The sequence below is a fragment of the Megalopta genalis genome, chromosome 1, assembly GCF_051020955.1.
Source record: "Megalopta genalis isolate 19385.01 chromosome 1, iyMegGena1_principal, whole genome shotgun sequence".
Taxonomy (NCBI): domain Eukaryota; kingdom Metazoa; phylum Arthropoda; class Insecta; order Hymenoptera; family Halictidae; genus Megalopta; species Megalopta genalis.
The window spans coordinates 37101539-37125134 of NC_135013.1; the positions used below are offsets into that span (position 1 = coordinate 37101539).

At 40.2% G+C, this 23596-nt stretch overlaps 1 protein-coding gene across 2 annotated transcripts; it reads right to left on the reverse strand.

The window, feature by feature from the left end:
* Positions 1-125: 125 nt before the first annotated feature.
* On the reverse strand, positions 126-22492 carry LOC117218661 (proton-coupled amino acid transporter-like protein acs). 2 transcript variants are annotated; one of them, XM_033467205.2, is made up of 8 exons: positions 22111-22492; positions 8511-8557; positions 8294-8419; positions 7329-7601; positions 7135-7219; positions 1692-1964; positions 1250-1604; positions 126-1096 (listed from the first exon to the last, which is right to left on the reverse strand). In XM_033467205.2, exons 1-8 carry the CDS (start codon positions 22144-22146, stop codon positions 852-854), a joined length of 1440 nt encoding a protein of 479 aa, XP_033323096.1. In that variant the 5' UTR covers positions 22147-22492; the 3' UTR covers positions 126-851. The 2 variants fall into 2 exon arrangements, with proteins under 2 accessions (XP_033323096.1, XP_033323097.1); XM_033467206.2 differs by lacking the exon at positions 22111-22492 and adding an exon at positions 8685-9067.
* Positions 22493-23596: the final 1104 nt, after the last annotated feature.

Here is a 23596-nt window from a genome sequence, read left to right on the forward strand (position 1 = left end):
TACATCTAAGATAAAGTTAGGTGTTGAGAATGATAAGTTTGGAAAAATGTTTCATTCACAAGGACCGGCAGGATGTATTTGGATTCAGATGTTCGGGATTCTGGTGCAGTCACATTCGAGGTATCTATATAAAACACTGAACAGATCGTTTTATTAAAATGAACATAATGGTGATTGGTACTAGTTATCATGTTAAGTCGAAATAGTCTGCAAATATTCATCCTTTGTTCACGGTAAGAAATCATTCCATAATATATGTACGTAACGGATTGCCATAGGCAAACGAAAGCCTCGTGCGAGGGACAAAATGGATGTTATAATGTTAGAAATTATCATAAATAAAATTGAAACGCGTTCAGAAAGCACTCGCCACTCGATCAAACTACAATAATGTCTTCGGTGCTTTCAATCTATGTTATTCCACCGACTAATCTCAAGAATCTCGCGCGCGCGTCTCTCAATCATTAGTTCTATCGTCCGCGATTCGAAAAATAAAATACAGCGGTAACGAACAAATAAAAACAGTTTCTGGTCAATAGGCGAACTACATCCTATAAAAAGAACGTGCTGATAGAGTCCACCAATCACGACACCGCTGGGCGGGTCATCTTTTTCGTCCCTTCCACTCCTAGATGAGATCATTCATTCTCACATCCCATCAACGTATTTATAAAATACATCTCCAAGAAGGGGGGGTCATCCTCGTCCAGGCTCGACCGTTCGGTATTCTTTTAGTCGTCGAAACCTTGCGTTCCCACGTTCGTCCATTGCGGCCGAACAACGCGGTACCCTCCTCCTCCCTCCTCCTCCCTGCTGCCATTCGTTCATGGTCCTTCATCACAGACTGTGCTTCAAGAGAAGCTGTGGATGATGTCGCGGAGACTCGTGTACGTTCCTACCACGAAACCCAGGAGACCGAACAGCACCAAGGACATGTTCTTGGCTACCATCACCAGTTTCCCAGTCCTACCGTAAACGTTCCAGAGGGTGCAGGTCTGGATAATGGCGGGGAAGGCCAGTCCAAGACCGGAGAGGCACAAAGCACCGAATAGAGAGATGAATAAGTCAAGTTGGGGTATGGCTATGGCCAGTAGGACTAAAAACAGAAAATAAAAATAAAATTAACAAACTACTTTTAGTAGAAAGAAAAATATTTGGAAGCTACAGTAAGGCTTGAATCAGAGACTTCTAAAAATCAGCAATTGATGTTAGTTCTACATCTCCTAACACAATCAAATATTTCTCTTACATGTAAGGAGAACAAGCAGAGTTCTCACGACGTACTCCCAAAAGAGTTTATGCGAGTTCTTCTCCAACCTGGGAGCAATATACTCGTTCCAGACTATATCAATGGCAACGTAACACTGAATGGGGTGCGTGAAGAAGATGGCGATAGCCAGGAGGATTTGTACAGCCTTGGCCAAGAGTATAGGCTCGGTTAGACTGATCGTAATGCTGCCTCCAACTGTGGCGCCGTAACGGATGTACCCGAAGAATCCCAGAGCTGCGTAGAGCGTCACTATGAATCCCATGCCGATATTCAACACTCCGAAGGTCTTGATAAAGGTCTTGGGTTTCTTCATCTCGTTCTCCAAGGGCATGATCTGAAATTAGATGACCTTAAGATTTTCTGAACCCTTATCGTATTCTGAAGAGTTTATTATTTAGAATTTAGAATTTAGAGTACTCACCACACCGATAGCTTCCAGAGCAAAGAGCACGGTACCAAAGTAAAGTGGGAAGTCTTCGACTTTGCCAATTGGCTCGCGGTTCTCAAAAGACAGGGGTTCCCTGAAGATGTAGTACAATATTATACTGAAACTGACGAGCGTGATGCCGTTCGCGATGGTCGAACAGGGAGCCAAGAACTTCAGGTTCCTGATCCAGTTAACGAGGACCAAGGGAAGCAGGATCATCAGCATATACAGTCTCAGGTCGATATCCGGGAAGTAATCAGCTAAAGCCTGAAATTAAAAGAATACTTATCATCATTGATGTTCTTAAATCATTTTGTCTTAATTGATTCTAAAAATTGAACAGAGTATAAAGATATAGCAAAATATTCTGCAAGCTAATATTGGCGTTTAACTGAGCCCTTATCGACTTCGTGTGAAGATTATGTGTTTACATAGGCACGATAACACGCCATCGATCCCTTCCTCGACGCACGTGCAGCGGAGATTCAATCATTTCCCCACGTGCCATTTTACACGCTTATTTGCCGTACGATTTGAACTCGTAGTTCGAATTAATTTCATAGATGCCACGCAGTTATTTTCAGTAGCTACGAGGAAACATATTTTAAGGAAGATTGCATAATCGCCCATTAAGATCACGCATTTTTAATTCGTGGATTCTGCGTAGAGCAGATGTCCTTTCGGCGCACACTCACGACCATAAACTTTCTATGGTTTATCGCGGCGCCAATATCGTAAATTAACCGTTATCGTATCGATGCAAATCAGCTGTCGTCATCGCGGAACGCCGCGCAAACAATAGCCTATCGCTGTTGCAGTCTGGGATCGCCGATATCGACGGATTCAAGGGCAACCGGAAACGAGCCCAGACGCAGCCTAACGCGTACTATTTTCGCGATCTCGTTGCGTTCAGCCTTCGTCTTTACGTAAGCCGACGCCGGTGACGTAACCGTTAACGCACGCATTCTCTTTTTTTTTTTATTCCCCGATTCCCATTCGCACGAATCGAATTTCTCTATGTTTCACGGAAGAAAGAACCGTTCTGCGGCGAACGCGTTGCATAAGTGACCGACACAAAGACGCGCTTCATATAGTAATTAGCGAAACGGAAACACGAATCGCTTTTCCGCAGTGGTGGACCCACTTGGAGAATTATCTAGACACCCGCACCCGTACGTCCGCGTCGCGTCATGTCAACTGCTGCAACACCGTGATTTCGTTAATTGCGTGGAGCACTCAGGATCATGTAATGCGTTCCAATCGATGCAATTCCCTCGGCATTATGCTGATTAAGCGGCCCGCTCTCGGGATCGTCGACAGCGCGTCTTGCGGAACGCAAGAATTTACGTAACCGTGTTTCTATTAGATGCTAAGCTCATCCTTGCGTCTGACGGATAATTACGGCGCTACACGAAGAAAATTAATTAGATTCGGTGCGACGCTGGAATCGATTGATGTACGAATCTATCGATCGTAGGAATCGTTAATGTAGAACATTATTTCAATGGAAAGTAGGTCGCCGGGCGTAATAATACGTCCTTAAGAGTGCTGAAATATCTAACGGGATAGTTTAATGCAAATAGTATTTCATCGGATGTAATAACACGTTTAATCTGCTAACAGTTTTACGAGTGCAGCGGTATTCAACGCGACGATCGCTCATAGTAACGTAATATTACGTCAGTCGTGCGTTGAACGACGAATCGAGCCAGACGTGATGTTACGTCGGACATAACACATTGATGGCAACGATGTGTCATCGACACATAATCGTCCTAATAATTCGTTCTAATCGCAGCAAAAATTTCAAATGAACATGATGCTTTCTCATCAGCGTAACTGAAAGAGATCGCGGACCGAGGAATTTGTATGAAATTACGCGTTGAGTTTCGCACACGGTCGGCTAATCACTGTGATGACTAACAAAGCGAGTTTCATCGAACAACAAGAATCGGATAACGCCGACTAGGTGTAATAGTTGAGTCGCCAGCCAGTCTCGCATAAGGTCTGCATCGTCGTTAAAGACGACCAGAAAAAGAAACTTGCGCTTCGGCGATGCGAACCGCCTTGGGACGTTCCATTTTCACTCGATCAAGTGTTTTCAATTCTAGTTTAACAACCGCGGTTCGTTCTCTCTCAAGAGTAATAAGGCGAAACAAGATAATTCCATCAAAATTGACCGAGAAAACTTGACACCTGTAAATGAACGTCTAGATTTTGAGGTCCTATAAACTGTGCCCCAGTGTCCGGGACCTAGGACACAGGTCACCGCGAAGCCGGTCGAGTCTCGATCGAGCTGACATATTCGGAAAAATTAGCCAGGAACTCTAGAGTTTTTGCGCCCGGCAGAAAATTACACCTTAGTTCCGGTCGCAGCCGGACCGAACCGATTCCGATCGGCGTGCACCGCATTATGCAACGGTCCGAGGGATTATATCGACCGCTTATAAATTCCGTTCGCAAATAGGGATCTGTCTAATCTTTTTACTATCGAAAATTACACGGGGATCGAGCTAATCGACGATTAATCGTTCGGAGAACCTGGGAACCGTGCAACCGGACGAATTGAATACCTCGCGGCATTACCGTAAACTGCGTCTGGGTACCAATTATCACATTCTTGCTCGTTCATTTTATGCAACTATGCAATTTGCTCGTTTATCCTCTATCTTTGGGTCGCCGAACAACTCTGTTCAGAGGATACAGGAGCAAACTACTTTTACAGCTTTCAAGAAAGATCATTTTTGTTTAGCTTTGGTCTAATTCTATTGTCTAATTCTAGTTGACTTTTGTGAAGCGGAGAAACGTACAAGGAACAACAATCGTTCCATTGGATAATCTGTGTCGAATATTTCGTCTCGCGATTCAAATCGTGCTCGGTCGAAAGGTCGCCGCAGGCATCTTGCATTTCATCTTCGTGCTACTTGGTGGAGTTCAAAGAAAAATCGGCGGTTTGAATGGGACAGGTGTTCATCCACTGTCAAACGAGTCGATTAATCAAACAACATTGTCTGCGGGTCACGGTTCTCTCTTCGACGGAGGCTCGCTCGCGAGAATCGAATATGCTCCTTCTAGCGCGGCCAACCGCGACAAGACTCAAGTTTTCACCATCGGTGCCCGTTGCATCCACATTCTATCCAGTCGGTGTAATAACGTGTCGCAACCGTGCCGCTAACTATCCATTACATTGCGTAGTAAGCGACACGTTACGCACCCTAGCTAAACCAACACCGACACGCTCGCCGTTCAGTTTTTCTCAGCACACCACGAAATCGAATATTGAGTCTCTAGCGTTTTTTACAGAACTCGCTGACTAAGTTACAGAAGCCTGACTTGTAATCGTCTTTTACTTATTTCGTCTATTACGCGTTTGTGACAAAGTTCAGCGAGTGAAATTTAATAGTAGTAGGAAGATTAAGAAATAAAAATGTATGTATGCACATACAGATCCGCAGCTGAATCATAATATTGCACAAAGTGTATGCTCTCTATATCAGAATTCGTTATTAATTAAAGTATGTTAGAGATTGTGTCTGTCAAGTCAACAGCTTTGAGACAAGCTGTTTCTAAAGTCATAGATCATTTTTACCTATTTGATCCTTCTCTTTAGAAGGATCCTCAAAATCTGTTCTCACATCAAACTGCATTCAATAACTTCACGTAATTGCGTATGTGAAATATAGAATTTAAGATCCCGTTAAAACGAATACAAAGGAAGATTGCTCCAATTAAATCGATACTGTTAGACAACTTGGAACGAAGGTGGAATCGCGTATAATTAATCGGATCGAGTTTCAAGAACGCTATAGACCACCGACCTAGCATGTAACACGGTCAGCTGTTCTATTGCCAGACTCTGCCGCGTTTAAAGAAGCTAATGAACCCAGAGGAATTAACAAACGGGGCGATTGAAATTTTTACGACGCCAGTGAACGTGAGCGGAATCGACTCGCAGTTGCACGACAAAGTACAGTGAAACGGAATCAAACCAGACTATCCGATGACCTCTCACACCGGATTCATGATAGTTCAGAGCCGGTCTCTTCCGATCCTCCTACCACCAGAATGATCCTACAATCGTCGAGCGACGTGCTGAATCCTTAAGCACTCCGGGAAGTACCGGCACAACCCACGGAATTTTTAATCCGACGTTCATCAAAAGAATGATGAGTAATCCTGTCTCGGACCTGTTAACCCTAGCGGACGGGTTCACTGTTCGGTTCTCTTGCTGCGGAATTGTTTGAGACTGTCTTATGCGTCCAATGAGTCTTCTGTTAATCCAGACCTAGCTCTATTGCATTTGGCTAGGCATTTCTAACTTTCTATCATCTTTTCAGTTCTATCTACAATATGAATTTCTGTATGAATTAATTTACTCGTATAATTTAGTGTCTACTAAAAGTAGTCCTCCAGATCTCTGTTACCAACAACCATCCAAATAAAGGCGCATGACTCTTTATTGTTGTAACGAATCAAGGTCTGTTTCATATCCAACTCATAGGATCTTGGAAGAATGACTCCTCGAAGGACTCGAACATGCAACGATCACTTTTCATTCAATGAGTGAGAAATGGTTAGGCAGAAATGGAGAGTCGAGGAAGTGTAATGAAACAACGACTCACGGTCAGAGTTAACATTCACCGGTTCTTCGGCTCGAGGAGCTTCCTGATCGTGCAGAAACGGCTGTTGTCCTCGTAAATAAGCGTTTAAACGGCGGCCACATCCTCCCCATCGCGAAATGTCAACGAACCTGTCCGTGTGCACGCGCATTATCACCTTGACTCCGACGCTCATTACTCGCCCGGCACCGTCTAATCGTTTATTCCTCGCGCCGTGTTTCCCTGACCTACATGCTCCTTTTTCTCGCTGCCCACACAACCGTCTCTCTCTCTTGAGAGAGAGAGAGAGAGAGAGACTGGCTCTCCGCGCGTGCTCTTTACGGTAAAAGCTGGATCGACGTGTACGCTCGTTTCTGTATTTACTATTTCTATACCGGATCACTGTGGTTCTAACGCTCCGACGTCCACAATCACAGCTGCGTGACTTCTCTCTGTCAAATTATTGCTATAACAGCAAAATTCAGCGCCTTCGAGCAAGCTTTTGGAAAATGTGTGGCCATCAAAACGTTAGATCAAGCAACCTCCAAAAGCCTTCTTTTGGTAAATTGATTACTAGACTGCAGATCTTTATGCAGAATAAAACTGGCCTGCGTCAGTAGCAGAAACCATAAGTAAAGTAGAAAGTCGCGTCTTCTCTGGACCCGATGACAACAACGCAGTATTCTTCGATTTTTCTGCTACGTTTACTGTCTCCTGTTTCATCTACCAATCCTCGCCATCACTACATCGCAGTTTATTAATTACTCTTTAAAGAAGCATGTGCCTCGAGCTACACCTTGCTTCTCCTGTAACAGATTAATTGAAAGAATTACACTAACCGCTTTCAAATTCGTGCCGATGAACACCGTGTAGACGCAGCAGCTGCCCAGCTGATAGATCATCAGGAACAAATTTATGACATGTCTGCAAATAAGAATACCTGCGTGTGTATCTGTTGTTGAATTGATTAATCTTCTAAATTTTATTTATAGATTCGGTTGAACGGTGTGTAGAATGTAGAATGTGTACTCACACTGACGATTTCGATAGTGGCCTGAACAACGTTGGACCCACGGACAACGCAGCTTCTGCTGTCGCGGGATATGTCAGCGATGGCACCTTCTTCCTCTTACAGAGCTCATACTGCGAGGTGACGAGGATTCGTATACAGTAAGTACAAAGTAGACCAATGATGATTGTTGCCACTAGACCCACTGCGTAGCCTGAATGGTGAAAGGCCTTCGGCATCGCGAGGATTCCGGTTCCCAAGCTTCCCTTTAGCAAGTGCAGCAGAGTCTCCCAGCTCCTGAAATGGTCATCCAGCTGTTACCATTTTTCTTAATATAAATACTCAATTTCTTAAGACTTTGCACAATCGGTAGGGACTCTAAGATGATAAATAATATTAATGTGGGTAGTAGTAGCATTTTGAAAGGGTCGATAGTGTTTACGCTAACTAAAAGATTGCTTCCAGCGTAAAGAATTAAGTAGGTAGCTTCTGTGGATTTTGGAGGCGACGGGATAGACAGAATTATTTGCTTAATGAGGCCCATTTACGGAAACGAGAGCACAATTTTCGAAAACGTGGCCGACATTAACGCACGCGTTTGCCGTTAAACGCGAGAACAAGGCTAGCAGCGTTTCTGTGTTCCTCGAAGCAGTTTCGCAGAGGACAATCTTATTCTTCCGCTTCATGACTAATCGCCGCAACAAATTACTGGGTAATTTGTATCTAGAGAAACGCGGTCGGAATAAACGATAAGGCTACAGCATGTGCACTAAGCCCGGTATTATGCAAATCCTCGCGATTTCGTTCAGTTAACTATCGTATCGATTTGCAAATTATTCTTTTTCCTCATCGATAGGGAAAGGATGACGGAGAAAATCCTGGATAACGCTTGCTCTCTAAAATAGTGCGACAAAATCAGCGTGTAATAATTAGACGAAAGGGAATGCAATTAAGCAAAGAAGTTAGATAAAAGGACCTCGAAAACTTACGTTGTTGGATGCTGAACTACCCTGTGCTCGTACGGATTATAATCTTCCTCATACTCTTGCACACTCTTCTTCTTGTCCTCCAACTCCAAAACGTAGACGTTGCTCTTATTATGTCCCTGGTCATAACTGAAACGCAAGTGACATTATTAGAAGTTGAAAATGGCATGAAGAGAAATAATATTTTAAGATTAATTGATATTATTGAGTTGCAGCTTACCCATTTTGATTATTCTGTGAGGTCCACTTTTTGGCGTCCAGACCATCCTGAAAAAAGAAGAGAAAACTCTCATTAATTATGATTTCCAAGCTTGCACACATAATGCATACGCAAAAGTCTTCGTCTTTCAACAATTTAAGAATATGCAAATACGTAGGCAGTTGGGTTAATCACCGATGCAGACATTAATCAATTCGAATTCAGTATGTCCGGTTATTAATCACATCTATCGTCTTCTCCATTGATTAATAAATTACTGACTGGCCATTATTCACACATTATTGACCAGTCGATGCGTTACCAAACGTATTATAAAACGTTTTGTTTGTCTAATAAATCGATGTCCCACTCATTTGTCAATCAGTTAGCCAAGTTCCGGTTTATCTGAAGTCCATTAAAATGCTAAAGAGTTATTCGAAGATCGTCAATAAATGCAATCATGCCCGACAAGCACAATTCGCCAAGGATCTCGCGTTTCTCTTCGATCACTCGACTTAGCATTCACTGGCTGTCTCGCTGATCCAACGCACAATCGAATCAGCGTCGAATCAACGCGTGTTAAATTCGCCGCATCGCGTCGATCACTGCGCGTCCGCACATGGGCCGATAAAGATCTGTCGACGCTTCCCGGTATTAGATTTACGATGATGTAAATTCGAACCGCGTTGATTAGGAAACTCTTTGTCAACTGAAATTCACGGTCGGGGATGAATAGCCGGTTGCAGCGGAATTGCGGAAGACCAAACAAAACAGAGATTAAAGATAAGAGTGTTTTGTGTGCTGCGGCGCACATAAATCGTGCCGCTGAAGACAACTAACATTTGTTTTTCAACGGTCAGTAAGCAATTAATTTTCACGCGCGCATCCCGAAAATCGTTTCGCTCAGTTCTCCTGAATATTTCGGAGATTTCATTTTCAATGAAAAAAATCAGACTCGCGACTTCAAGAACATTTCGAATATTCAAGTAAATTTTTCGACTAAAATTTGATTCGCCTAATGTATCGTATAAATTCTTCTAATAAAATTTTATTGGAATAATACAGGAGCGTTTAACGTGTGACACAAAGAACTGCTATCGAGGTTGCACAGTTTCGTTAAGGTTTATTTCTTCGTTAAGGTTTCCGTTAAGGTTTTTTCGTTTCGGTTTGAAAATAGTTACAGATACATTAATTATTGGTCGTTTTTATTGACTTTTCTGCTAGACGATATTCAATTGAACGATCGTAACATAAAATTAAGAAACAATTTCGCCTGTGCTGTGAACTGTAAACAAGCTTGTCGCACCATTATCTCTAGTTCCTTCCAACACGAAAAATACCAAAGTATGACGTCATAATTTGTCAGGAATGTTTTACACCGAGCAACTGGTATCGGTTTTTTTCTTTTATCAGGAAACGATTAATCGAATCTGATCCTATTCCATTTCGATTAGTTTCACAAGAACTTAAATCTGGATTAAGATATCGTTCTTTGGATTACAAAAGCTAGATTACGATGTTTGCGCACGACTGTCCAAGTACTAAGAGTTACATATAAATAGAGAGTAGATGCGCGTGCAGGTACTCTTGTCGTCGTATCAGTAATGACTATTCTTTGAAATCTGAACATTGTTACTTTGTAAGAAAAGAAAAGGTAAGGTAAGATAATCTCAGTGAATCATCCTAAATCGTCCGTTGTATCAAATTCGGTTTAAGCTGAATCACATGAATCCAAAGATCAGCTAACCTAAGGTCAACGTTTGTCGTTTATGAATCGCTTACATGGAACGAACGGTGAACAGAAATGAAATATGTAATCGTATGCGAACTATCGCGAGCGGTTTAAGCATAGTTTACCGGTCGAGTCACGTACCGTACATGACCGTCAAAACGTACAAGGGAACATCGTACTCTCAATGTTAATCTTCATCCGTGCAGATCCGGCCTTCGGCTAATCGGAAGTCGAACAACTTCCTTCGAATTTGAATTTACAATGGAATCGAAGTTTCCGTAGAAACGCGATTTTCGCGAGAAATAGTGCATTCTCTATCCACCGTGCATTCCCCACCATCTTTCTCGTTAAAAAGAGGGAAAATCTTAAAAACTGACTCAAAAAATTTATCTACTCAAGTTTTAAATAGTAAAAAAAAAAGTAAATCAAGTTTTCTTCGCAACATAGTAATTAATAGATATTCATTTCATAACTGTCCTGCAAAATCGCCTAAAGATAAATAATTCTATCTTAAAATAATGAACAGTAACAACGCTCTTGAATTTTCTCATTATTTTATCTCATATTTTCAATCGAACCAAACAATTCTTGCACATCTCTAATTATTGCAAAGCAGTGTAAAATCACAGCGAACCTACAATTTGAACGAAACTATGCATTTTTTCAATACATTCTTTAGATCTCTTTCCTAGATTTAAATCATTTAATCCAAGAAATTCCTCCAGCACCTTAACACTTTATATAACTCTAAACAAAAATCCAATCTTCTCTGACCACTTTTACCGGAGGAACTTCATGGAACAGTTGCTACAAACCGCGGCGATATTTTATTCCGGTGAACCATAAAAATGTCTGTCTGCGTAATCAGATGGTATTGTCTGTGTCCTGCTTAATTAGTATGTGCCGTAGCATCGTCGATCTTTTGCGTCCGCGTTAGAAATTCAGATTCACGTTGCACGCGGCTTGCTCGCAGTTTGTCGGATGCTGCGCCGATCGGCCGATCGATCGGCGTGTTACGATTCTAGTATCCGGCGCAGCGTGCGAACGTTACGTCATATGCGAAAGTATTACGAAAGCGGCGGCGTTTAATGAGCTCATACACGCAAATATTTCTATCCGGGAGCAACTAGCCTATTCGGGGAATCGGCCTATTTCAAACGGGATTTTCCGTTTACGATGATCGATTCACGATCGATTGAAAATCACCGTTGTTATCGTGATATAACGCGGCACGATTATCGCGTGGGCATCCTCGTGCCAGATTACAGAAAAATAACACGGTAACGAGAGAAACGGTAACGTCCGCCGTTACGTCAACGAAATGACTAATTGGGGAATCCTACTAATGTGGAAAGAAATTTTTTCTTCGGGTGTAATTAAAATATTTTTAAAAAATTGTAAAAGATCGATCGGCAACATTTGTACCGTTATTAATAGAGTGCGGATTGTTTGTCAAGATGAAAATTGTCTACATAAATTGCAAGATGCAGGAGTTGCGAATAATACAATAATGTTGTTACATTTCCTAAATGTTTTCGTTAGTTTGTGATTGATCTACACATGTTTGTTATAAATGCATAAAATATTGTAACAAATCAACACCCGAACGGCGGACTTCTCTGATAAAACTGTAACAAAGTATGCTTAGAATAATTTGCAATTTTATTCATGAAATTTGTTAAACAGAAATTCGTTGGACCTTTCGACAGACCTTTACGAAACATGTAATAAAAATGTAAATTTATTGTCGGAAACTGAAACAATGTTTATACTCGTGGTCCGAGCGGTTAAATGATATATAACTTGAGAGTTTTGTAATGTGAAAAGACGATGATCCTTTGTCGTTTCGATAGTGAAAAGCAAATGGCCTTTTCGTCTTCGCCAGCGTAATTCTCGTGTAAACAGTTCGATCGTGCTTGACCGAGAAGGAGGTGGAGAAATAAGCTCAGGAAAAAAAGAGCGGAATTTCTTCGAGTGCAACCTCGTTTTGGAGGAAATCGAGTTCGGAAACTCGCCGCGTCCACGTGCAGGTATTAATATTTGCGAGAAGTAGAGACACCGAGCCACGGACAGACGTGTAGAACGAGTTTCCAAACTCGATTTCCTCGGACCCGTAGCCCGGACGAAAGAGATTTCCTTATCCGACTTCTTTGCCGAGCTACAACATTATCTAACGGCGCAATGAAAAATATCACGAGCCAAAACGACCGTTCGATTCGATATGAAACATGACGAAGGAAATCGACAGCTGTTTCGTTTCTGTTCCTGTTACTTTACAGTTCCTTCGACAATTACAGTTAGGCGCGTTATTATATGCTGTAACTTTAATAATAATAACTTTTAATCATTGTTAATAGTTATCATTATTTATTATTAATTATAAATATTAATCATTATTAATAATTGTTCATAGTTATTATTATTTATGCGCCGTAACTTTAATAATAATAGCAATAATAACTTTATTCATATATATATATATATATATATATATATATTTCTTTTTTCTGCATTTATGACAGAACAGAAGATGTTTTTGCAACTTCTTCGGATGATTAAGGAAGGAAACCAATTTCTATAAAGCTTTTCTACGCGCGGTTTAATGACGTTGAATAAATAAATAACGATAAATTCCTTCGAGAATTGATAGGGAAGTATTCTGAGAAGTTTGTAAGGAAAAGTCACATGTAGGACAGTGTTTGCGGTATAAGGATAGTCGATCGAATGTGAAACATTAGGAGGAAAGTTATTAGATGTGGAACAGATGCATCGAAGACGTTCGTGCCAGATAGATGATACAGTTGCATCACTGAAGATGCAGAAGATAGCTGCATGTGTCTGACCAACGACGGCTGCATCTACTACTGATCCGACGAGCCGTTGCATCGGTCGATTCGTATACTCAGTGATTCAAAAATGTTCACAAACAACGAACACAAAAATCAGTAATCTAAAAAAGTCTTTAATGATTTAATTATTCAATAGCGCTGGACACACATAGCTCTAAAGTAATTTAGTTTTGGTCAGGTCTTTTCAGAAATCATATCTAATTATTATCAATATTGAAGCACATTCCAAATTACTATTACAATATATAAAATATACAATGAAAAGCTTCTTATTAAATTAAGATTCATCAGGATTTCATCAGGATTCGAAATGAAGATAGGAAAAATTCTAAATCTTTTCAGAAATCATACTTAATTATTATCAATATCCAAGCACGCCTAATTTCGAATTATTATTTCAATATACGATGAAAAGTTTCTTATGAAATTGATTGAGTTCTTATCAGGATCGAAATTTCAAGTCGGTTCGATCTAGAAATTAAAACTCACTTAAGGTTAAGCAATTAACAGATCCTTTTAATAGATTATAATCGGAACGAAAATGAATTGATATAGTACTGAAGTGCTGTAACAATAACATGGTGCGACTGGAGATCTGGACAATGACAGTCTCGGGTTTTCACTCCATTGATTGTCCACGGCGATTAAAACTCGAGACGCGATTATTAAAAGCTCTTCGATAACGCGTCGTTATTCATCATTCCCGATTTCACGTCTAAGGACGACCACGTCCGACGTGTTATCGCTGATCTCTAAGTTTCACGGAATCGATCATTTCGCGGGGATTTCGAAACCGCGGATATCCATTATTCATCTAAGGAAAATTGATCGACCACGCTGCGTCGCGTCTCGTCGAAGAATTCCAAACAGAATGAATCGACGCGGGACAGAATAAATCGTAAGTCGCCGAGAACGTCGTCATAGGATCATGATGAATCTATTCTGAATGAGAGAAGACCGCCGCCATCGGTATTCCGAACGCGAGCGTAATTTAATTCGCGTTTTAACGCGTCACTAATTAACGATTCCCAATGACAAGTCATTGAGATCTGTTAATCGGTGTCACACCAATTGAATTACAACAATTATCGTCTCACTAAATCGATGGAAAGGAGTCAACGACAGGAAAAAAAGAGTAATTCATCCGGACGAGTCGTTAATCAAATTATCCGATATGTATCGATCGATTTTCAGCAGTGTCCAAGGACCAGAAAAACTCCAAAACACGTTGGGTCCGAACACCTCGAAACGCTAATTATCGTCGGCGACGAGAACAAGGGGGGATAGTCAATTATGAAAGCAACGCTAACACGTGCGACCCGGCCGACAAACGCGACTCTAGGTCCCAGACTGTTTGCCAATTGTTAAATCATGCCGATATCATAAGGATTACAAACATTCGTCATCTAATTTGCCGTTGAATAGATACTGTCATCGGTATGATTTACGGCTGATTATGTTTGCTGAAACGGAATTCCACGCGACCAGTAATCTACGATCGCTTGACAGACTGCGATTAAAGCGAACAATCGACAGGAGCTTGATGACGCTACCAAAAGCTGTGAACATGTTTGCTTATATAAATCTTACGGTTGTACAACGGGATCGAGGCTCCCGATAATGTACAGATTTTCAGATCAAGATAACCATGGTCAACGGTCTAACAAGGATTAACCCATTTTTCTCCCGGGTATCAATTACGGAGAAACGAAAGGTTTGTAAACATTGACGGACTTGACAAGATATTGACGCGATCAAGGTAACGTTCGAGGTGATTCGCGAGAAAAATAATATCGGGCAGGTGCGACGTAAGCACGGCACGCTTCTTTGATTAATAGACCGTGGATTTTTAAGATAACAATTGTTTAACTTAATTGTAAGAATCGTAAGCCTAATGAAAATGTCTTTTATCTTTTAATAATTTTGGAAGAGTTGTATATAGTATGAAAATATTCTCAAACTTTTCTAATGTCTTTACAGCTTTTGTATTTGACCTGGACAATTTTTATCATAAGTGCATAAAATTCTGGCGATTAAAATTCGATTGAGACACCGAGACATTAGTTTGATTTTCTCTTTACCTTCATGGACCTTATAAATTCATCTTTAAATACATTCGAAACCATTATTTTGGTTCCCTTCTTCCTATTTTCCTGCAATATCTTTTTCTCTACTTTGTATCACATATCCCTTTTTACTCGTTGCATATAATATTTATAATTTGCTTGTAATGGAAAAACTGGTTTCCGTTAATTAAATGAAATAAAATAAAACTTAATGATTCACTGACCATGGAATGTAAAAAGTGTCGCTTATCTGGTTCCGAGAAATTCGCGTTTCATTGATAATCACCGTTGCGGTGGAAATCATTTGAGACGAACGTCAATGGGATTTTTTCGAAATTGAAATTTAATTAAAGCCCGATCAATCGTTTCTGTCATTTGACAAACGTAGCCAGCACAGTAATAATGGCCACTCAAAGTGGCGATGAAGCTGTTAATCCCAGTTTTTACTTGTGCTTCCGAGTCGTTGAACGGTAGATAAGATCGTTTATCGAGTCGCTCGATCATACTACTGGTCGAATATCTCTCGAATGCTATCTTAAGAATGAGCGCAGTTCAAATTAATCCCCTGATCGTCTGCGTTAAGCAACTTTCATCGAATTTCACAGATTTTTATAGCCGAAGAAACTCGTGGAAAGATTGTGCGGACAACTGATAAAAATGATTGTTCTACTGACATCCGAATTCCAATAATCAATATCGTTTGTTTATTTGTTTTCTTACGTCTTTCGTCATTTCTTCCTAACGTCTTATCTTGAAGGAATTTGTTGACTGCATTTTGCAGAGAAATTCTCGATTAGAACGTGACTTGTAAATAGATAATTTTAAATTATTAAAAGTGGTGAAATTATTAAATATGATTTAATTGTTAAATATATGATTAAATTATTAGATATTCTCTAATTACTAAATATTATTAAATTAGGATCGTACGGTGATAAAAACGGAATCTCCACGAACTTTTAGTTCGGGAAACAGCAAAGATAGATTCCAGAATGCTTGCAAAAGCGTTAATTGATCAGCAGCCGCCTGTAAGAAATCTGCCAGTGATTTCAACGCGATTTTCGCAAGCGAACCGCGGAAAACGGAGGTAACCGGTGGAAATCTATCCGCGAGGGTTTTTCTCTGTTCTCTGCGACAATGACGTCAGCACAAGAAGCCGCGCATTAACACACTCCTCTCGAAAATATCGTAGCAAGAGTGACGGCGTTGCGGGTTTAACAAGATTAGCCAGAAACACGAGAGGAGAACACCGGTAATTTAGCGTCAAGTAATCGCTGACTGTGACACCAGCCAGCCGGAAATCTCGTGGAATGAGCCAGCCTCGACTTAGAAGAATGTTCCAACGACCAGACGGCCGAGTTTCGAAATGGAAAAACGTGTGTACACGCTAATGTTCTCGAAGGAAACTATAACGCGAGGTTCATAGAAACATTTAGCCGAACGGTTCAAGTACGCATGAACAATTCCATACATAATTCTGGTCACGCGGATGAATTTCCAATGTAAACCTCTTATCTACCAGTCATAAATTATGAATATCTAAAATAACTGAAATTTGAAGAATTATTTTCTATTTGTTGATGTATTCTATTCTATTTGCTGTATAATATTATACTATATATACTATATACTATATAATAATATTTATATATATTATCGAGTATAATACTATTAATATTAATTATATTAATATCATACAATAGCATTATGCTACTAGTATACTTCAAGGTTAGAACGTTTCTTCCTCTTATTTGCAAGTCAAAACTTCTACGCCTGCTGCAAGTTATATAATACAGTATAATACTAGTATAAGAGACTAATAGTATAATAATATTACAGTATATGATAATATTATACTATAGTATTATGTGCTACTATAATATTATTGCACTATTAGTATAATGCTATAGCATTATACCATATTAATATATTCTACAACTTGCAGCAGACGTAGAAGTATCGACTTTCATATAAGGAGAAAAATTCTTTTGAAGCGCAGTGCAGCCGCACTCGAAGGGATCTTGATAACATAAAAACACAAAGATTCCAGGATTTATTTTGCCGCATAATAAATTCATTGTCGATTGGAATCGACACTCCTTCAATTTCTGTTTTACAAATCGGAGCTTTTTTAGAAGAATACTTAATAGTGGCAGTGTGACAACTTCCGTTGCAGGCGCGAAGAATGCAGAAGCGGATCTACAGAGTTTCATTAACAAACTGCAAATATTTTGCGGAGGTACAACCCGTTGCTATATTACTTACAATCTGTCAAGAAAGAAAATCAATTGCGATTATTCTCCAGCTTGCTGCGATTAAGACAGACAATTCAATTGACCATAAAATTCCGTTGTTTATTTATGAACGTACGTAACAATAATTACGGACATACGTAACGCTCAACCTTTTGTGCCGTGTGCAAGCAATTTGCAGCGCGGCGAAAAATAAAATAGCATTTTGCAGACTGAACTATCGGAGTCATAAACTTTCTCGTCATTATCGGACAGATAGCGTCAGAATAACGATAAAGAATGCATCGAAATGAGTGAACGATTCTAACTAGAACATTTCTACAATACGTACAAAAGTAGCACAAAATACAATATGGATTTATGATAAATTCGAAAGTAATACGTGTTATTATCATTGCAATGTTGCTACAATCTACATAGTAAAATAACTATGATAAATATTATAATAAGACACACCCTCGAGTTAACATAATTGCAGATAGAACAGTAAATGAAATAATAACGCATAGTCATTTTTGTTCCAAATATCATATGTTTCTATACGAGAAAGAATCCGAGGAACAATGTATTCGAGTGTTTATTACCGTACTACGTGATCCTATAATCTCGGGGTGTTCCACGATCAAACAACGATCGTGCTGACAAAATTGACGATGATCGCGCGATTCGTTCAGAGGCGATTTTTCATGAGCCACGGATCCGTCGACCTTGCGATAAAAAGCGCGAACAAACATTTCCCCGACGTAGCCGCGGGAATCAACGGTTCCTGTAAATATTGACTATCTCGACAGAGGAATTGCTACGTGTATATTTCCATTCGACAGATCCGTTCGAAATGATTCGGCTCGAGTAGGCTTTTTCGATGAATAGGCTCGGATAAATCACCGATAGATCATAATCGGCATAGAGACATGAAATTTACGAATTATCGCGATCTAATCTCGGTTCGATATCATTTTACTTGTATTACATTCACAGATTTATCGATATTAGAGTAATATCAGGAAGAAACCATTTTGAAGTATTTGCTGATAGACAATCGATGAAAGGAATTGTATCCTTTTGTTCAGATGATTTTTGTTGCTAAAAACCTGTTCGTTTTAATTCAACAGGTTTTGTTTGACTCGCAACTTCATCGAACTTGGATACAATCGGAAAGGAAACATTTTACAGTATTCAGTGGGAGACAATAACTAAATTTTCATCTGGAGAGAATTCAACCCCTTTGTGCAAACGATTCTTGCCACTACGAGTCTGTTCGTTTTATTTCAATAGGTTGTCTTTTATTCATAATTTCATTAAATACGCCAAATTAAACTACGATCGGAAATTTACACTGTTCAGTAGGAGACAGTAGATGAATTTTCACTCGACGACAACTCAACCCCTTTTGACGAATGATATTTTCGATCAATGAACAGTCTCCACTAAGAGATAATTAAAGTCTTCGCCCAATTTTTGACTGAAACGGTCCATTGCATCGCGACTGGCAAAACCGATTGCACCCTGTGTTCCTCAAGTGATGAAACTCATCGCTTCCACTGACGTTTCCGGAAATTCAAGTAAATTATCTGAACAGGGATAAAACCGATACGAGGAAGATCCAACACGCGATCGTCGCGATCTTTCTAGTGGAAAACTCACAGGTTTCAAATATTTCCATTATCAGTTATTCAGATATTGTCTAAAAAAAAAAAGTTCCACTACCAAAGCCGATCTGGCCGTGACATTATCAGGAAGCATGATCTTCGAAAACAACGACACAAGAACAGAACGGCGGGGCCTGGGCTAATCGGCACAGCAAACATTTGATATCGTTGGCCAGTCGCTTGTTACTCGGGTGTTTCTATTTTTCTCGCTTCCCAGATTACACGATCGACAGCGAGGCGTTTTCCAGTAAACAGGTGTCGTTTCCTATCGCTTTCGTTCGAGGCAATTCGCTGCGAAGAAAAATATCGAGGGATCAGAGTGACGAGTGTTTGATCTCTCGTTTTATCGATGGTGCAACTGTTAGGACAATCGACATTTTTTCGGGTATAACGCGTGTCGGTGGCAACGTAACACGATTTAGGCACGGTCTCTGGAATCGGGATCATCGTGTTACCATCTACCAAACGTATATCGATTACTTTTCTGCTGTGAGATACAATTCTGCGATTTTTTTTCTTTTATAGTTTCGGCAATGCTAAATTTCCTGTACTCGATTTTCGCAAGTAGTTTTCAACTCTCATTGTTTGACATTTTATTTCGTTTCAAGTTGCAAGTTCTCACATTCCAAAAGTTTTTCATATTTCAAATTTTCACATTTTAAATGTTCATATTACAAATTTCAAATTTCCACATTTTTTAATTTTCAATTTCGATGATTATTCGATTATTCAAGCGATAGCGTTACGTAAATACTTACACATCTAATTGTTCAATTATTTTGCAAACATTCAATTTCCCTGCGCCACATTTCAATAACATTCATTTATGTCAATACTCAATTTTCTCAGTACCTCCAAATTTCGCTGACTAAAATCTGTCAATTTTAAACTTTTATACTTGCAAATGTTTGACCTCATATTTTTTAATTATAAGTTGTTTAATTCTTGGATTACTGTAGTATGCAAACATAAATCTACAAAAATGCGTAGGTACCTAATTAGTAATTTAAATAGTTAAGTATTTGATCAATGATCTGCTATGTACGCAAAACCTCGAAATTCCTAAACATTTAAATGCCTACGCCAGTGGATTGTGCAACTTCCGTTGTAACGGACCTTCCGGTAATCTCCAACGCTATCTTTGTAATCACCGTCCAACCCCGCTGCATTTTTCCATAGAATTACGCACGATCTTCGTTACTTCTAAACAGTAAGTACCGTTACCAATTTACTTTCTCCCAGTGGTTCACTATTTTAAATCATTCACCGCAGGGATCATCGATCTCTAATGACGCCTGGTTTGTATTATTCGATCTGTTTACTGAGCTACAGAATTTCAACTTATCGTCGCATCGACACGTCGGCGATTACATCTGACTAGGGATTAAATGGAACAATGGCCGAAACGTTTCCCAAACCGAGTCAAAAAGTCACTCTAGTTAATTAAGTATTTCGATGACGACGAAGCAAACAATAACAGGATCAGAGCGAGACGAACTAATTCCGAAATTTCGCGAAATTTCAACTTAACAAGCCACCGACAAAAACTGAAACTACATAGCTAGCGAAAAAAAACGAGGGAACGAATTGTATGGCAGAGCCGCGGTAATCGCGATTCGAAGGACACGCAGTTTCACTAACAATTCGAAAAAACGGCGGTCCAGTTTTTTCTAGCGAATTTCACGACCTAATGACGTAGGACTATGGCATGGAAAAAGATGATTGGCTCTACGTTACCGTTCCTTTCCTTCATCGAACCGGAAAGGATTCGGTTCAACTCAAATGGGCCCCGTATTAACGTCACACAGCACGCGGTTCCAGCAGATATTGTCCTTCGACGAGAATTTTACGTTCGACGGCTCGCTTTCCTTTCCTTCTTGGTCTCGCGAGCAATCACCTCGCAGCGAATTCGAGGCAATAGGTAATCGAACCATTTGATTCCGAATAAAACGGATCGATTCACGGGTCGATCGACGGCCATCGATCATCTCAACCAATGGAGTCCAGATCGATCGACAGATTCCAGTATGGATCCATCATTGTACAATTGTCTCGAGAAATTCAATTTTCGAATTCCTTCATTATCTACATAGGTGTTCTCGAGATATTAGGAAACGAAATAATAACAACAATGAACGAATTCGTACGATGAAACAGCATCCGTGAACTACCCTCTTTCTCGGTTCGTACGTATCGAACGTCCTGAGGTGTTGCCATACGCGACGAGGCGTCTGGCGATCTGCGTCTCGATGGTACGTAATTAATGGAAATCGAATGGCAATTATCAAGCAGAACGCGGAAACTGGTCGTTAATTTATTCGAATCGTACTTGTATATTACAACTTCAATCATTTTTTTTCCTGTATCTATCCCGCGTTCTAATCACGTCTGTCACGCACAACGAACTCTAAACACAACAGGTTGTAACTGCTACCATGACAGAGGCTCGATAATGTTCGACCTGTTATTTCGATTCTCGAAGCTCCGCGATGTACCGGCGATGGTCTGTGATCTCACTTCAAATGCTATTTTACACGTTTATGACAGGCCGAATAAGCGGAACTTCCACAGAGTACACAAATGAAATAGTAAAATGAAAGGACTTCCTTGAAAATTATCCCCAGTGGGCAGGATTCTTTAAAATATTAACCCTTTACATACGAGTGGTGACTCTAAAGCATCGCTAAAAATTATCGTATAACGGTTCGAAATAATTTCAACATTACCGAATTCTTCTGCATTTCGAAAACTATGGAAAGCGTAACTGTTATATGAGTCACGAACTTTAATTTCATCTGTATAAAATGTACCAGTTTAAACATAGCAAAGGGTTAAGATAGATCAACCGATGTAATCAATCCAACGATCTCAGTCCTCGAAGGGTCAAGGGCTGTTCAAAAGAACGGAATAACCGAATATTTCGAACGGTTCGCGAGAACCGAACGAAACAACGGTGGTCGTACCTGGCTTGTTCGAAATGTTTGGAGCGGTGCACGTGCGGCGGGTGCGTGTAATCAAAAGACGAACGACAAAGAAGAGCGACGACAATCGGGTAAGAGACAATGACACTCACCGTGCTCGAGGTAAATCCGAAATTGTCGTGCGACATGGCTTGGTCGTCGGTCACTTCTCTGCACAGGAATGCCTTAATCTCGCGTGCGGGTCGTGGAAAATATTCGAACGGACACAGAGGCGCGGAACAAACAAGGTTAAGTCAAATGAGAACGCGTTGCGGCGATAGACGCGGAAAAAGGGCAACCGGTTCTCGTTCAGTTTGTTATGGTGCGATGCATTATATTGTGTCACGACAGGTACGGCCGCCGCAACTCGACTGATCACGGTTCGCGGCAAGTATTGTTTATATAGCATCGTGGCACACACGGCACACCGCACTCTTGCCATTTCGTTTGCTGGTCACTCGCGGACCGTGATTCGGACGCGACGATGCGGCTCGACTACCTTACGCGGCCTACTCGAGATCGAAATCTAACACACGCCGGTTCGTCGTGGAAACACTTTGCCTTTCGTAATTCCCCACTCGACAGGACGAACGAAAGGTATCCCGCCGTGAGAATCGCGCTCCAATTGCCGCCAATTTTCCTATTGAATCGAGAATCGAGTTCTTCGGCCAGTCGCGACCTCGTCGATCTCGATCGGGAAACGAGAGATCTGTTGCGATTCGATTTTAGCGCGCATCGAACTCGATATTTTGAACTTTCCTTTGCTTTCGCTGTAATTGAAAAATCAAAATCCATCGTCTTACTTGGATCATATACGTAGTATCATTAACACGTTAATTGTCAAGCCTGTTTTGTCATCGTTTCCGTATAACCTACACTATAACATTCCGTGAAACCTGCAAATACCGTATTTTTTTTAGTAACAAGTAACATTTAGATACATTCGTTTATGGTCTCGAAATTATGTAAAATTCATTCATACAGAAGAATATAATTTTTTGCGGACAATATAGTGTCAGTCAGTGACTTAGAATGACTTAGAAATCATTCTCTTTCTGTTCTTCCAGCTCATAGAACAACATTTGGCAAATATATAATTTCCTAAGTATGTTAAAAATATAATTGAACGATATGTGAAAATCACGTGACAAGGTTCGTAACGTAAAAATTGTCTGTTCTTCTTGCTTAAAGTGGTTTGTCTGTGCCGCAACAAAATGTGAAAAGTAGTACAAGTCAAGCTTTCGAGTTCCGAAGTAAACCTATACGGCTTTAAAAATTGGTTTTTAACAATTGTTTCTTAAAATACATACATCGAACTTAATCTTTCTGAAAATAGAGAAACAATGAAATCAGAAAATCTAATGTTTCGATGATAATGGTAAAGCCGAACTTTTGGTTACAAAATTCATCGAAATTTCGTTAACACGTGTAATTTTCCCTACCTACTGCACTTTACGACATACTTTTTCTTCACCCCTCTATTAAATACGTTAATTCATACCCTCCCGGGTTTCCTCCCTTCTCTCGTTCATCTGCTCCCCTCCTTACTAACTCTCCCCACCATAATATGAGTAACAGATTCGATATTATCTTGATTGT